Source organism: Thunnus maccoyii, chromosome 17, assembly GCF_910596095.1.
Source record: "Thunnus maccoyii chromosome 17, fThuMac1.1, whole genome shotgun sequence".
Classification (NCBI taxonomy): domain Eukaryota; kingdom Metazoa; phylum Chordata; class Actinopteri; order Scombriformes; family Scombridae; genus Thunnus; species Thunnus maccoyii.
This window is the reverse complement of record NC_056549.1, coordinates 4,594,221-4,611,947: the sequence shown is the minus strand read 5'-3', so window position 1 is coordinate 4,611,947 and position 17,727 is coordinate 4,594,221. Positions and strand designations below refer to the sequence as shown.

At 40.1% G+C, this 17,727-nt stretch overlaps 1 protein-coding gene and 1 long non-coding RNA gene across 2 annotated transcripts in view; one reads left to right on the top strand and one right to left on the bottom strand.

The window, feature by feature from the left end:
* myt1la (myelin transcription factor 1-like, a) overlaps nucleotides 1-17,727 on the top strand; it is a 78,529-nt gene that overhangs the window by 19,157 nt on the left and 41,645 nt on the right. The window contains exons 5-6 of the mRNA XM_042390209.1: nucleotides 3,065-3,127; nucleotides 16,654-17,192. Of these exons, the coding sequence (XP_042246143.1) occupies nucleotides 3,065-3,127; nucleotides 16,654-17,192 (602 nt within the window). The remainder of the gene's footprint in view (nucleotides 1-3,064; nucleotides 3,128-16,653; nucleotides 17,193-17,727) is intronic.
* Nucleotides 291-4,514, bottom strand: LOC121882177. The gene is made up of 3 exons (XR_006092031.1): nucleotides 4,384-4,514; nucleotides 1,360-1,880; nucleotides 291-1,151 (listed from the first exon to the last, which is right to left on the bottom strand). It is a non-coding gene; the product is annotated as an uncharacterized LOC121882177 (long non-coding RNA).

The window sequence follows — 17,727 nt, the reverse complement described above, 5'->3', positions numbered from 1 at the left end:
AGTGGTGCAGTCCCACCTCGTTTAAACCACTTAGAAAACAGGTCACAACTATGTAGTTTCAGTTTTAGGCTGAGTAATTATCCAAAACAGCTGAACAGTTTTTTTAATAAACAAACAGGAGGAAATGGTGCGTTTGACAGGGACTATTTTCAGCGGCGGATGAATCCACATTCGGTGCTCTAGTGAGTATTTCTGGCAGCAGGACAGTGTGTGTGTGGGATTGAATCAACATAAACTACAGTGTGTGTTCATGGTAATGAAGGAACATGTCTCATTGACGAGTTTTTTTTATAGTTTTTGGACATTAACGGAGGTCTACAGAGGAGTCAGATATATCACACTTTATACACAATAAGACAATAAGTTGACAATAAGAAGAACATAGAATATCAGCAGACTTAGCCTTTAAAGCAGTGTTAAGTTTCTAATATGCTAACGCAACTGTCACAGTCGTGTGTCATTGTTTGTTTGGACCTGCGTCAAATACAGATTTTTGTCGTTTAGCAGATTGTAGTTTGTTTGCAACAAGCAGAGCCAGTCAGATTTACTCGCAGAGGATAAATAAATTGTGAAATTGACATGCAACTTTTTTGCGCCTTTGACCAACTGCAAACTGCTGTGACACCTTTAATAAATAACCGAACCACATCATGAAAGTCCACTGGTTTACCTGCGTGTCTCAGCTGCTAGTTTTAGCTTTCAGTAGCTCAGGAATGTTTACCGCACCGTAAGCACTGAGTTGTTTGCTTTGGCCTGAATCAGTTCATAGAAAAAGTTAACATAGAAAAAGATAAAAGCAAACCAAAATCTCGCTCTCTAGCTTAAACTTGCAGCCTTGTAGTCAGTCAGATCCAGGTCGGATCACGTTCCCATCACAAACAAACAAACCGCTACAGAATCAATTTGTGACAGGACCAAGACCACGTCCTCTAAAGAGTCTCTGTGCAGTTGTTTTGGTTTGAGCACGATCACTGATCTGCCGAAACGAATCGTACTCAGGAGGAACACCAACCTATTCAACCAGACTAAACAACAAAGGGTTGAAAATCCTCTTCTTCACTTAAATGTTCTGTTGACGTTGAACTCGTCTCTACAGTTCTTCCTCTTGTGAGTCAGGATGTTGACATCGGTAAGTGATACAGATCTCTGCACTGAAATTACGAAAATGATACTTGCGTCAAGAAACATCCTGAAAGAAACATAATAATTCAGTTGCTTTGGAAACAAGTGAAAGTATCTCAACACGGAGAAAAAGTAGTTTGTAGTTTTGGGAAAAGGTTTGATTTCAGGTGTGTTTGACATTGTATGAGAGGAGCGAAGGCAGCACACACACTTAAACACACACAAACACACACTGACCTGAGATCAATAAGGCAACACTATCAGTCTCTGCTCCCACACTGATTGATGAGCCACCTCACCTTGAACAAACCTCCTCTTCATCCTCCTCCCCTGTCACCTCCTCCTCTTTTTATTCCCCAACCTCATCCCTGCTTCTTCCACCACACCCCCCTCTTACCCTCCTCCTCCTCTCTTTCTACTTTTCTTCCAATCTTCCATCACCTTTTCCCCCCCTATTCCTCCTCTTCTCCCTTCTCCTCCTCTTCCACTTTCCCTCTCCCTCTTCTTCCACGTTCTCCTCTTCTTCATCCACCCCTTCGTTCTCCTCTTCTGGCTGCCTGCGCTCGTGATGTTAGATGTCTTCGTGATTGGCCTGCGGTGAAGGAGTATATAGATCGGGTGGATTAGGTGATGCTGGGTGGAGGGTGGGCGGAGCGCTGCGGTGTGAGGTCAGAGGTCGCGGGCGTGGATTCCCCGGAGCCAGGCGGTGTGCGTTGGCCGGCAGGTCTGTGCGTCTTCAGAGCAGAGCGGCCTGAAAGCTGAGGGAGAGAGTGACTCAGAGTCTGCAGCCACGAAAACACCTCTAGACAGAAATACTTCAACCTGCTGCTGCATGAGACGTATTTATCTTCTCTAAATTAAGGCCAAAGACATTTGGAAGTAATGTTCATCCTCTATCCTCAGCATTTTCAGATTATTTTATTTCAAGTTTGCCACAACACTAGAACAAGACTAAGGGAGATATTTACTTAGCCTGTCTCAGACTACCATCAGGGGCACAAGATTCTCACTAAATCAGTATCCGGCCAACAAATCCTCCAAATTAAATAACAATATATGTTGTTGGCAGGATGACATCATTTGTCCGTGAAGTTAAATGATGTAGCAACACTGTGGTTAAGGTTTGGTTACGTTTTGGGCACAAAAGGGACTCGTGGTTAGGTTTAAAGAAATATGGTGGTTTGGGTTAAAATGACTACTCTCTTAAAGGATAAGGCTGGCGACCTTCTATATTCTTCTTTTTGTACAAATCTCCTGTGCAGAGTCAAACCAACAATGAACTGCTCTACTAACAAGTGTGTGTATCCAAAGCCTGATATATCTTATTCATCTGTGCCGTAGACCTTCGTTGTTGTCCAAAAACTTGTTGAGTAAAGTTCAGAAATATACAATGTAGGACAAAGTCAAGAGGTTGTGATATGTAGCACAACAAGCTAGCGAAGCTCTGTAAACCGTGTTCCTGCACATGCTCAGTGGCTTTACACAGAACTACTCTCTAGAGACTGAAAACGTGATCGCTGTTATTCGTCTTTGGAGCCGTTTCTAAACAAGCTAACGTTCCCAAACTCTTCATAATGAAGGAACATGTCACCCGGTGCAGCGGTGTGGCTCACTGACATGTTTTTAATAGTTTTTGGACAACGATGGAGGTCTACGACACAGAGGAATAAGATATATCAGGCTTTGGATACACACACAATACTTAGCAAAAGCGATCTCTCGTGTTAAAATCTGATGTTTTGTTGACCCATCCATCCACCCCAACCTCCTCCCTACGCAGACGTTGTCACTCTATTATAACTTCTTCCTTTGCTCCTGTTTTAATTACTACAACCACTAACATATGTCCTTTCGGGGCACTCGCTGAAATGTTCAGATGGATACGGGTCCATCTGTTGCATTACTGTAAAGTTAAGTTCTGCTCTGTGTGTCTCCTCCTCAGCTGTCCCACCCCAGGCTGTGATGGCAGCGGTCACGTCAGCGGGAAGTACGCCAGACACCGCAGGTATGAACCGCTCAACATATTTGTACGTTAACGATAAAAATAACATGCAGGGTCTCTTTAGATAGTTCTCTAAGTGGGAACTTTGGACAGAAGTGGAGACGTAGCTGCGTCACCTGATACTGAAGACATTAATTTTCTTCTAAAACTGTTTTGTTTCGTTTTGTTGCTGATTTAAAATCCTTTTCTTGTGTCTTTCAGTCAAAGAATTATGTGATTCTTTGTGAAATTAGAGGAGCATTTGCTGAAGTCTTTAGACGTCTTACGATGTACGCTGTGCAAAGACCTCTGATATATTGTTTTGTGGAGTTTGCATCACCTGCTCATCCCCGCTGACATTTACAGCAGCAGCGAGTCAGAGTCTCTGCAGGTCACTCATGTTGGCACAGAAAAAACGGACCCATGTGAGGCGAAGAAAGCAGCTTCAGGAGGTTTTTTTTTTTTCCTCACAGAAAGAAATTCTGAGACGTGAGAAAACTTTGGTGTTATACTCACAAGTTTCAAGTGTGTTTTGTTAAATATTGAACAGTCCGCTACCTTTCAGCCACGATTGTGAGATTTCTGGTTTCAGAGCGTCTCGTTTCTCTACAACTTTTAGTTCTGAAAGACGATAGAAATAAAGGTTTCTAAAAGGACACTTGAGAGTATTTTCTTTTCAAAAAATTCCATTAAATTCTACGCAAATTAATCCAATTTCAAAGTTGCATCTCGCTGCATTTCATCAGCTTGTTAAGTTTCCAGGTGCAGTTTCTCTGGCATTTCAAATAATTCTGATTCATTCGGTGAGAGATTTAATAGAGACAATAAATTCAATAGAGAGCTCCGAAATTTCTCACTGACATTTGATCCTCCGAAGCCTGGATTTATCTTTCTTATAGGGGAGTCTGATGTTGACAGGGGCAGCTTCGGGTTGTATCTATGACCAAGGACACGCAGGTCACGTCTTGTTTTATGTCGCATCTTTTCTGTGATTTTGGAAGTTTTAACAACTTGCCAAAGAGTTTAGATACTACAGTGACACGCGGACTTATTCTGATATTTTTTCACACGATAAATTGAATCTTTTTAGACACAAAGATGATAAATATATGATTTACAATGCAGGGGATTTATTATTTTATCATTATTATTATTATTTTATATGAAATATATCTAAACATTTAGATGAACAAATGCCTGAAGGCTTCAAACATCTCACTCCAGCAGCTCAGGAACCGAATTGTACCACCAATAAATAAGTCCACGTTACGGTTTCAGACCTCCTCCATCAGCAGGTCGCAGCCTCCAGCTCGGTAAATCCAACGCTCTGTCACAGGGCCACGGATAGAAAACCAATCAGGCCGAGCGTGGAGCTGTGAAGTCCCCGAGTTGACACCGACCGACGGCTGTCCGTCCGTCCTTCCTGCTGCCACAGCAGCACGCCGCAGTCCAACCCCCCCCGGGCTTGAAGGACTGATGGTTTCTGCCTCAGATCTCGGTCGCTTTCCGAAACGGTGAATTACCAACAAACGCAGTGAGGGCCGCCGCCGCTCCACAGGTCATTTCAGCTTGTGTCCAGTGTTAAAATCTTTCTGGACTGCAGGAAGAGTGTAATTAATGTATTTCAGCTGAATTTATTTTATTTTTCTTACCCGCCAATAAGATCTGATGGTTTCATCTGCTTCTGAATCTTTTTTTTTTTTTTTACCCGAGTACACCGATGTAGAGCTACAAAAAAACATTCAACACAAATCAAAAACTCTCTCTCTACAACTCTAAATTTTGCAAAACAGTTGAACTATGTATCAAAGCAAGTGCTACACGGAGGTAGAAGTGGACCACCGAGGTTTTCACTCAGAGAAAATATCATTTGAAGCCTGAATATGAGGCCGTGGAGGAGGAAATCAAAGCATTTTTCATTATTTAGGTAAAACAGAAAAAAAAAAAATCTGATTTAGACACCCATTATGAAATCAAAGCACTGGTTGAGAAGTTTCGAGGTTATTTTGGAGTGTCTCTATGGTATTCTTTTCAGTGTAGAGGCTGGTGTGTGTGTGTGTGTGTGTGTGTGTGTGTGTGTGTGTGGGAGGCTGGCATGTACTGTAGAGGTTGCACAGCTCAGGACAGCGGTGGTTTGACGCCTGAGGTAACAGAGAGATAATGAGAAGGGCAGGATGGCAAATCGCTGGCAGAGCAGACCGATGGTGCTGCGAAGGGCACAGAAACGCTCTGGAGGAACATACAGAGAGTCAAACTCAAATATTCACCATAAAAATATGAATAATAAATAAGTCACACCATCATAGAAATACTCTAACGGTAATTTAACACATAAGTTTATGGGAAGACGAGGAATCTTTCACTTCATTTCTCTATTATCATGATTATTCCAGTAGTTCAGGCATATTTTTTATTATATATTATCTTGTTGTAGTGACCTTTGACCCCCCAGTGTTGGTTCCTGTTACTGAAGATTTTTATTTTACTTGTGAATGTGTTTGAGATTGTTTTGGAAGAGTCTGCAGTCTGTCAGTGAACCGTTTCACATCAACTCAAACCCAAAAAAAAAGAAAGATCTGAAAAGCTGCAAATCCCCAAAGCCAACACGAAAACAGACCTTCAAAATCTCCGATCTCCAAATGCAAAACAAAAAAAAAAAAAAAAAAAAAAATCCCAAAACCAAACAGAAAAAACACTTGAGATCCCAAAAATCCAAAAGCTAAAATTCACTCGCACCAAACACATAAACCAAAGCAAAAATCTAAAACCTAAACAACAAAACCCCATCTTGAAAAATCCAAATACCGCTGAAACCTAAAACCTAGAAACCTTTTCTCCTAGAAATCACGTTTATATGCTTCATAATTCAAATCACTGCAGACATTTTTCTGTTTTAAACAAAGGCCGCAACCTTAACTCCAGTGCTTGTATGTTAATTGACAACATTTTTTGATATATTGTCAGAAAAAAAACAATTTAGCCAACATTACATCGCCTGCAAAACGTGTCTTCTGTTGCACTTTAGTCATATATACATTTCTATGCAACCCAGTCGCCAGAAGAAAACGTCGACATTGAACGTTTCTGCAAACCACAGAAATGTTGAATATATACGTTTCAACACGTGAATTATATCAACATTTCTACAAACGTAGCATATCAACATTTCTACCCGTTGAATAATGATGTTTTATGGTGTGACAGCGCTGTGGTTAAGGTCTGGTTAGGTTTAGGCACAAAGACCACTTGGTTAGGGTTAGGGGAAAAATCATGGTTTGAGTTAAAATAAAACTAAAAAATTAAATAAAAACGGCCGATGTTTCACTAAAAAAAGACGGTTTTCTAACCCTAACCCAGAAGAATGGCTGCAAATGTCCTGACGTCTCGCTAAAAACACCCGCTTTTGTCGGTTGAAACAGGAAGTGGACATTGGCTTCAGTTTCGAGGTGGTCTAGAACTGTGTTCTCTGCTTATTTCCAACTTGCTGCCAAGAAACTTACTAACGATCTGCCTGCCCTCCTCCTCCTCCTGTATAACAAAGATCAACTCATATAGATCACATGTGAACTATGTCACTTTGGAAATGTTGAGATGATACGTTTTGTAGAAATGTTGAGATGATACGTTTTGTAGAAATGTTGAGATGATACGTTTTGTAGAAACGCTGAGATGATACGTTTAGTAGAAATGTTGAGATGATACGTTTAGTAGAAATGTTGAGATGATACGTTTAGTAGAAACGCTGAGATGATACGTTTAGTAGAAATGTTGAGATGATACGTTTTGTGGAAATGTTGAGACGATACGTTTTGTGGAAATGTTGAGACGATACGTTTAGTAGAAATGCTGAGATGATACGTTTTGTGGAAATGTTGAGACGATACGTTTTGTGGAAATGTTGAGACGATACGTTTTGTAGAAATGCTGAGATGATACGTTTAGTAGAAATGTTGAGATGATACGTTTAGTAGAAATGTTGAGATGATACGTTTAGTAGAAATGTTGAGATGATACGTTTTGTGGAAATGTTGAGACGATACGTTTTGTGGAAATGTTGAGACGATACGTTTAGTAGAAATGCTGAGATGATACGTTTTGTGGAAATGTTGAGACGATACGTTTTGTGGAAATGTTGAGACGATACGTTTTGTAGAAATGCTGAGATGATACGTTTAGTAGAAATGTTGAGATGATACGTTTTGTGGAAATGTTGAGACGATACGTTTTGTAGAAATGCTGAGATGATACGTTTAGTAGAAATGCTGAGATGATACGTTTTGTGGAAATGTTGAGACGATACGTTTTGTGGAAATGTTGAGACGATACGTTTTGTAGAAATGCTGAGATGATACGTTTAGTAGAAATGTTGAGATGATACGTTTTGTAGAAATGTTACGTTTAGTAGAAATGTTGAGATGATACGTTTAGTAGAAATGTTGAGATGATACGTTTTGTAGAAACGTTGAGATGATACGTTTTGTGGAAATGTTGAGACGATACGTTTTGTAGAAATGCTGAGATGATACGTTTAGTAGAAATGTTGAGATGATACGTTTTGTAGAAATGTTACGTTTAGTAGAAATGTTGAGATGATACGTTTAGTAGAAACGTTGAGATGATACGTTTAGTAGAAATGTTGAGATGATACGTTTTGTAGAAACGTTGAGATGATACGTTTAGTAGAAATGTTGAGATGATACGTTTTGTAGAAACGTTGAGATGATACGTTTAGTAGAAATGTTGAGATGATACGTTTAGTAGAAATGTTGAGATGATACGTTTAGTAGAAATGTTGAGATGATACGTTTTGTAGAAACGTTGAGATGATACGTTTTGTGGAAATAATTAGATGATACGTTTTGTAGAAACGTTGAGATGATACGTTTTGTGGAAATAATTAGATGATACGTTTTGTAGAAACGTTGAGATGATACGTTTTGTAGAAACGCTGAGATGATATGTATTTTAGAAATGTTGAGATGATACGTTTTGTAGAAACGTTGAGATGATACGTATTTCACATGTTGAAACGTAGATATTCAACGTTTCTATGGTTTGCAGAAACGTACAATGCAAACGTTTTATTCTGGCGACCAGGCTGCTCTATGAGACTGGGTTGAAACTAGCCAAGGATATAAGAGAGTTACTGTCCGCCTTGCAGGTTTTATGGCGTCTTATTGATAATTATGTCTCATTATAAATATAAAAAAAAAAAAAAAAGATTATTTAACTTCCTATAATCTAGTTTTTCACGACATTGTTCATGTCATCATGCTTTAAATGCACAGTTGGTTACCAAAGATGTAACACCACAAGACACATTTAGTAGCTTCTCTTGAGCTTTCACATGATCTTCATCAGCCATCCAATTATCATGAAACTGTAGGTTTCTTTTTGTCTGAGCACTTTGAAGACTTCTCACCTGCCTTTGAACCTTTGGAAACAGCAGTTGAGAAAACAATCTCACCACAGGACTTCGTTTTTCTTTTTTTTCTTTTTTTTTTTTTCATCATCTCTGATAAATAGTCACGCTGACAAATTAGTGAGGTGAGAAATGTGACGGAGACAGTTAAGACAGAGGTAGAGAGACACAGAGAGAGCCAGACTGAGAGAGAGAGAGAGAGAGAGAGAGAGAGAGAGAGAGAGAGAGAGCTGGCTGTCTGATGGTTCCTCTCTGGGGAACCGGTGGCTGAATCATTTAATCATCAGCTGATCACAGGAGTGTACAGTACACAAACGTCTGATTTTTTAAAAAGACAGAGAGCAGAGAGAGAGAGAGAGAGAAAGAGAGAGAGAGAGAGAGAGAACACAGCATCTGCGAAATCATTCAGCTCCTTGTTTTCTTGCTTGTTCGTACCACCAGATGCTAATAACACTTTAGAAGTTGGGAAAAATTACTCAGATTCTACAAAACATTCATCAACCATGTGTGAACAGCTTTAGTGAGAACTTTGCTTGACTTTTTTTCTTTTTTTTTTTTGCATCTTTCACAGAGTCAGATAAGAAGATCAGTTTCATCTCTTGTGTTGTGCCGTACGTGTAGCTTAACACAAAGGGATGTATTTTGCAACGACCAGCGCAAGCAGCTCTCCGACTGTTTGGTATTTTCATGACCTTGAAACTCGCTTTGTGCGTCTCTGTGGTATTTTGGTGACCGGCGCACGGTGCACAGGTGGGAGGAGAGGCACAGACAGGTGGGAGACTCATTCAAATGAAGACAGGTGTTGTATTTTGGTTGAAATTTGGTCCCAGATGTTGCGTCTATTTGTGCTGCAATGTCAATCCGTGATGATCTGGTGATTTTAGCAACAGCATCAAACTAAATACATGCTGCAGATTTGCTGCAACAACATATTAATGCTTAAAATAATTTATTTCAATTGAACATTCTCCAACCGAAATCTGCACAGAAAATAACATTGAATGTGATTAAAGCAGGAAAGTCTTGATCTTGATCTATAAATGAATGTGAGTGATTCTTACAGTATCTGTCGTCCACATCTGCTTTATACTGTATGAAAAGCTTCTTCTTCAGCTTCTACACATGACCGTTCGCTGTGTTTACCTTCAGTAAATCGTCTGATGACATCAGGCTGATACAGTATAACCACACACACCTCTACACACATCAGACCGGTCGGTTATAACTCCATATTCTGCTTTTTTATGAAGGAGACGTCGCTCATCAGCCTCTTTTCCTACTTTCTTTTTAGCAAAAGCAGTGTCTCATGTTTTATCGCAGTGTAAACGCTGTTGTGTAACATTAATTGCAACCATATACAAGGTCAGATACATTATAATTATTGCTGAAATAGCATCGGTCTGATATAATCATATAAACGGCTTCACTGAATCAGTTTCTTTATTCTTTGTTTCTATCGTTATTATAGTAACTAACTGATAAAAACAACTACTCCGTCTGTCTTTGGCTGCAGATTTTTTGGTGACGTGTGTTCATGTCGTGACGCTCTGAACCATCCAGTTATTTCCTGAAGAAAAGCTTTCGTTATCACGTTTAACTGTGATTGGCTCAGCTGTCTCAGAGCTATGAGAGCAGTGATGTGATTGGCTGAGAGAGTATTTAATAATCACCACACCAGCTGATCTACATTCATCTTCACTCTGCCCTTTGGCACATTAGGCTGCTGCTTGTTGTTGCACTTCAGCTATTAAAATAGAGCCCATAATCCTTCAAGTCCATCTAAAATTAAATTTCAAAATTTATTTAATAATTTAAACTTCTGACCTCTGCATGAATCTAGATTTTTTTCTCATTACTCTCTGTATAATCTAGAGGAAATATATATATTGTATTTAATAATTTTATTTTTAAGTGCAACAATGTTTAAAATTCAGTGATGAAGACATGCATAACATAATGATCTGATGTATTACATGTACCTAAATTGATACAGATGTTTGAATTTTAGGTGTTATTTGACATTTTAAATGGGACATTTCCTGCACACTGTTAACAAATAATGATGTTTTATGATGTGACAGCCCTGTGGTTGAGGTCTGGTTAGGTTTAAGGAAAGATCATGGTTTGGGTTAAAATGATCCCTTTGATAAGGTTAGAGAAACATGTGGTGTGGTTTAAAGTTCATACTTCCTTAAGATTGGGCGACCTTTATCGTCATGGCTACAATAATAACCACGGGGATAAGGTTAGGGGACGATTGTAGATCATGTACTGTCATGACTTGTGGTTGGAAAGCGGGTTTGCTGAACCACCCATCCATCCCGACCTCCTCCGTATGCAGGATTTGTCACAGTGATGGCATCTGTCACTTAAACTTAAATATAGGTTGTTTTGTGCTACTGGCATTTATGACCTATTGTGTCATTTTTCTTAGGAGGACAATCTCGTGAATTGCACAATTTTAATTATATGAGGAAAAGAGGGACTCCGCCAGGTCTTTTCATGGGATTCATTGACATTTAAAGGATGGGTTCACAATTTTTCAAGTGTGTCAGGTGTCCATATGAACAGTGAAAGAGGTTTTCCTCGCTGTAATCATTCCTCCTGTTCATACTGGCTATTAAAAGATCCTTCAAATGTGCTTTCGATGTAAGTGATGGAGGCCAAAATCCACAGTGTGTCCACACAGTCATTTAAAAGTTGATGTGAAGCTTATATGAGGCTTCATCAGTCTGAGTTAGTCATATCAAGTGAATATCTGACACATTTACAGTCTTTTTAGCATCAAATTCCCTCTTTGTGTTTCCCTGTTGAGCTGCAGGTGGAAGTATAGTAACAAAAAGAGGAACTTTGGCACTAAAAAGACTGAAACGTTGAAAGATATCTACTTGATTTGACTCATTTGGACGCTGAAGCTGAATATTAGCTTCGGATAAACTTTTAATACATTTTTGCACAGAAGGAGGACTTATGAAGGGATCTTCTAATGGCCGATAAGAACAGGAGGAATGATTATGGCAAGAAAAAACAATGCTCATTTCGGCTATTGACTATTGTTTTGAGACAGAAAAATTGTGAACAGGTCCTTTAAAGCAGCTTTCTCCTTTAACCTAAACATGACGATTTGTAATCTTATTGGTTAAACGCGACCTTCTGCTTTGAGGTTTCAGGGGCCAATCACAACATTTCTGTACATCCCCGTGATGGGATTCATAACTTCTTGAGGCAGTGACACAGTTAGTAGTGTCTGTGGTACTGAATGAGTTGGGGGTTGGGGGGGGCAGTAAGGTTCAAAGTCTCTCAACCCCCCCCCCCCCCCCCGTTTCGTTCTTCCTCCCCCACCTTTCTTTGTCTCTCTCTCTTTCACTTTACCTCTCTCTCTCTCTCTCTCTCTCTCTCTGGAGGATGTCACCATGGCGACAGCACCGTGCGGATGCTGCAGTATGAAGACCAGGAGGGATGCAGCCTGTCTCCCATGGCAACCGCTAGTATAGGATGTGAACATTGTGTCGCCCACATTACCCCCTCCCCCCCTCCTCACCCTTGCCTCACTGCCACCACCCAGTCTCTTATACATTCCCCGTCTAAACTCCCCCCAACCCCCCCCCCCCACATCCTGCCACTGTTGGCGCTAAAGCGTTGCCACGGTGATGTCGTTGTGTGGCGTTGCTGGGGGCAATGATCCCACCTAACCACACATACCTAGATGTAATTATCACACTGCAGCTGATATTCCTGTCGCCTGTATCACTCTCTTCTTTGACACACAGTATTCACAGTTTCTTTTTAATGCGATAATATTAAAGTAACTTTTTAATCTAAATCATTTTTTGGCAAATTAAATCCAGCAGTAATTAAGCTAATATTCATTAATAAAAAATGGATACTTTAATAGAGATAGGAAAACAAAACTTCAGATTGATGTCTCGCTTTAGTGGTCGACTTTGCACCGCAGCTGCAGAACAAACCTGTTTCTGACAGCAGCTGACAGGTGTTAAACAGGCGTCAAACAAAGTTCTGGTCTAAATTAATACTCAAGGTATATTAAACTGCAGGTAACCGTAGCAACAGTACTGATGCTTCTGGCTCTGACAGCTGTTAAGTGACTGGTGAAACTGACCTAATCATTGGTTAAACTAACAACAGACACACTTTGAAACACAAAAGAAGATTTAAACACCGTCTCTCTTTGTTCGTTTGGTATATGAACATGGTATAAGAGACAATAATGGACTCCTACGCAAAAAAAACACTAATTTGTATTCGGATTTTGAAATCTGGTGCATTTAAAAACACATTTTTTTTCATCTTATCCATAATTTTGATGCACTTTTTAAGGTCTGTCAATATGAGAACTATAAGCTGATCATGTTTCAGATGTTTAATGACAGTGATGATTGATTTATTACCGCAGATGATGGTTTACATGGTTACATGTGGTGAATATGAGGCTTCTGCACATGTGCTCAGTTCCACAATATCCACAACATTTATGAAACAAGACGATAAGTTTGCACAATTTTATAAATCTGATGAAAATAATGCATATTTCTGTCTTTGTGCCAACACATGTTTAAAGAAGAACGCCACTGATTTTACACATCAAAGTGTATTTTCAGGTGTTGGGAAATCTACTGCGTATATGAAACAAGTTGAATGTGAAAATCTGTTAAATTGACTCAAGTGATGTCACTTGAGTCAGCGTCGGTTCGGGCTGAAGACTCTGTAGCTGCTCCTCATCTCTGCTGGAGGCTAGCAGCTCCACGCTACATTAGCCGCAACTAGCATAACACATCCGAATCTGTACAGTTGAGTGAATCATGTTGAGTTGCATCATGGGTAATGTAGGCACAATTTTATTGGAATGAAATGCTAAATCGATGGACTTGTTTTAAAATCATGAGTTTTCTGGCCCCAGGTGTCCAAATTAAGATAGGTGGATATGGTGCCGCTACATAGCCTTGCTGCTAATTTGTCCCCAGTGGCCAACCGTGGTACTGCAACAAAAATATGTTTGTTTTGTCTGCAATAAGACATTAATGGACTCAGAGGAGGAAAAGCTACAATGTGAAGTGGATCTTGTATATCAGCACACCTAGTGAGTGTATTATTGCTCACATAATGAATACTTGTGTTTCATCTGATCCTCATTAGGATCATTTCAGGTCAAGGTCTTACACAAAGACAACCAATAAATGATGATCAATCATAATTTCAACCAGTAATCAATCACAGTGCATCACATCAGACTGCAGCAGATCAGCTCAGTGAGAGGAGGAAATATGATGAGAGACCAGTCATTCAAACCCCTCCTCTCTCCCTCTCTCTCTCTTCCTCAACATAATTACCATGCATAGTCTCTCGCCCTTGTCTGCAGCATTCCCTCGTTTCTGATATGTTTTAATTACCACCGGAATTTTAATTGACGGGAGACAGCAAGGTGTCTGAGGTCACACGCGCACGCACACACACACACACACACATATATATATATATACAGGCAAGCTGGCAGCCTGACAGCCAATAAGGTAAAAGATAGAGGGATCATTTAAGGGGAAGTGTGTGTGTGTGTGTTATCTGGGAGGAATACACACTGCAGTGTTATATGCTGAATGAAAAGGACTTACTCGCAGTTTCTTTTCTCTCTCCGTCTCCGTTCAAATTTGAATTTAAAAATAGCTTCACTGGCGTTTCCTACAAGTGTTGCCAAACCGTGAACATATTCATGTAATTATATTTTAATTAGATTATAGGGAATTTTTTTTTTACCAAGAAACAGAAAGATCAGTGTTTATACATATGAGTATAATGAGTGAATAAGAATAAAAAATAATCCATTTGTGTTCTCATATACATTTTTTTGAATAATATAATAACAATATAATGCATAGGAACATTATGTACTGGGTGTTTTTAGCGTGTGTATGGTTTTAGCGTTGGTGGATCCATGACGACTCCATTTAATTGCAGATTCGCTGAATATGTTTTATCTTCTTTGCATTGTGGTTCGGTTCAGCCTGTCCATCAAAAACAGATTAAACAGTCTTGTCAAAGTGTCCAATAAAATGACTGACCAGGTTCAGCTCTCTGACGTCTATAATAAGCTTAGGAAGGCTGTTCTGGCTCGCCATCTTCCATCTGGTCATGGTTTTAGGGTACCAGTTGTAAGAACCAAAAGGTGTAAATCATCCTTTGTTTTTCTAAACTGGATTCTAACAATGTTTTCGACGTCGGGTGTTATATAATCCTGCTTTTCGAGGAGATTCTTCCCCCCGGAAGGAAGGTGTAAATTGTTTCTGTTATCTGATTTGGGTTTTTCCTGTATTGTGTGTTTGACTATTTGATTAAAAGGTTTGTTTTTTTTTTCTCGCAGGTTCAGACAAACACACAGTAGTTTTCAATCAGAAAAAAGCAACGTCACCTCCTCTAGTTTGCCCTGCAAACACGAAATACACTCTTTCATATGGAAATGGACTAATTGATTTCCTAAAATCCACATTAAAGCCGTGAATAATTGTGCTTGCTGTTTTGGAGCAATTAAAGCAGAATTTTCCCAACAGTTAATGACTATTATGGGATTTGCGTAATTGAGGCCCTGGTTGAATAAGCGCTGTTTTTTTTTTCTTTTAGAGGCGGATTCTCCTCCTCGACGAGAGCGAGTGGAAATCCACTGCAGTGTCTGAACAGCGGTGGTAGTCACAGCACTTTGACCTTTAACCTTTTACACACAGAGCCATTTCTTCTCATGATGCTCATGGTGCTAAGAGATTGTGTTTTTTAATAACGTTTCTGTGCAGAGAGAGATTTTGCTGTGAGCTAGAAAACATCTCAACACTGCAGACGTTACATTCACTTGTTTTTGTGACAACTCAACGTGAAACACAAGACCTCCATGTTTTTTTTGCTGTTAGAAAGCTCATGAGCTTTGTTTTTTGGTCATATATCTTATTTTGAATCATTATTTTGATCTCAACAGTAATCTGCTTTTTTTCTAACTTCTTAATTGTGAACACAAAACAAGTACCAATCACAAATAATTCACAAAATAACTGTGAAAACTGTTGTTTACATTATAAAATGGTACTTTTTGGCCTTTTTAATGAATGAATGCAGCATTTATGTAATTTGCTCACTGGTCTGCTTTCACTTGCAATAAGACAACACAAAACAAGTGACATCACACATGGCGTAAATATATTTAATGCATTTTGTAGAAGCAGAGTTTTCTGGCACAACTTTACCTCCAAGCTGCACAGAGAAGGGAAGAAAGTCTAAAAAGGCCAAAACTGCAGCAACATTTGTAGAATATAAAACAACAACAAGCTGAAACAATAAAGTTGTTCAATACACTACAAGTGTTGCTGGAGTTTTGACCTCTAATGCAACCGTTTTGACAGCATCGTCATGGTAACACTCATGGTATTCTCTCTAGCTAATATTTAACATCAAACGATTAACATTAAAAAGCCTCTTGATGCTACAACTGAACTAGAAGTACCTGCTGACAACAGTAAAAACAGTAATATACATTAATCCCTTGTATACAACCTGCCAAAATAGTGCAACATTAGCAACATTATCTCAGTGCATAATGTATATAAAGAGAAGAACAGATCGATAATTACACCATCAGAGTCTAATGATCGTACAGAGCAGTTTGGTTGACGTGTTCCTGAAATTATTACGTCGTGATCATGAGAAAAATGAAACATAAAACTGGGCTTCCACACCGAGCAGAGGTTGAACTCAATGTTCATCCATATACGCTGTGATCTTTTGTCAATATCAACTACTTGCTAGTTGGGGAAGGCCAGCCAAGTTCAGCTGATTACGGCTGAGCGTTGGCACGCTCAGATGTGTTCTGGCTCGGTAGGATCAAATGTGAGCAATTTGGCTCGGTTTTCAGGGTGTGAACTGGATTTGGGATGAGAGTCAGCTCCAGTTAGGGGCGGTAAGGGCCAGAAGTTAAGGCCAGCGTCTGCACATGAATCGTGACACAAGCACGTCAAAGCAATTTTTAGTGTTTTGGAAAATATTTATAAAGTTTAAGATAAAATTGCATGAATGATCAAACGAGGAAGATGGCCGCTGATCTTTCTATATCTATATCTCTTATGTCTCTCCTCAGTGTCTACGGCTGCCCGCTGGCCAAGAAGAGGAAGGCTCTGGAAAAACAGCCGCTGGAGCCGGCTGCCAAGAGGAGGCCCTTCCTCACCTCCTGCCCGGGTGAGGAGGAGGAGGAGGAGGAGGAGGAGGAGGGCGTTGGCTCTTACACCAACTATGATAACGAAGCCATGGAGGTAGGGGAGGAGGGGAAGGAGCAGGGGGAAGTAATAGAGGAGGAGGAGGAAGAAGAAGAGGAAGGGGAGAGAGGAGATGAGGAAGAAGACGGAGACGTCGAGGACGAGTTCTCGGAAGACAACGAGGAGCAAGGGGAAGAGGAGGAGGAGGAGGAGGAAGAGGAAGAAGAGGAGGAGGAGGTAGAGGTGGAGAGGGCCGACGCGACGATGGGAGGAGAGCGGGCCGAGATGGAAGCCGGGATGGACGAGGAGGAGGAGGAAGTGGAAGACGGGGATGGTGATGACGAGGAGGAGCAGGAGGATGAGGTAGAGGAAGACGAGCAAGAGGAGGATGAAGAGGAAGAGGAGGAGCAGAATCGTCAGCAGGGTGAGTTCGCTGTTTCTGCATTTTCTCAGTGTTTTCCATCATTCCATTGTTTTATTCAGCAGATATTAAAATGTTACTCCAGTGATTCAGTAACTTATATTGTAATTACGGCATCATTTTCTTGATTAATCGATGAATCAATTGATCAATTGAAAACGTCAGAAAACATCAACAGTCTAATTTCGGTCAGACAACACTTTACTGCAGTGTTAAAACAAGGAAAATGTTTGAGATTCATGCTTGAAAAACTGGCTGATTATCAAAATGGTTGCCAATTATTTTTCTTTCGAAGGACTAATTGATTAATTGATGAACCGTTGCAGCCAATTCACACAGCGGCCACAAGAGGTCACTCTTTAAAGAGGTCAAATTAAGCCCCTTTCCCCCAGTTTAATAGTTTAATTTTCGTGGTTTATTTACAAAACAAGCCCATGGATGCAGCCCATCTGTCTCACTCATCAGCCTGAAACGGGCTCTCTTCTGATTGGCTGTTTTTCTGAGTGACGCACGTCCAGACCAACCGCAGGTAACGGAT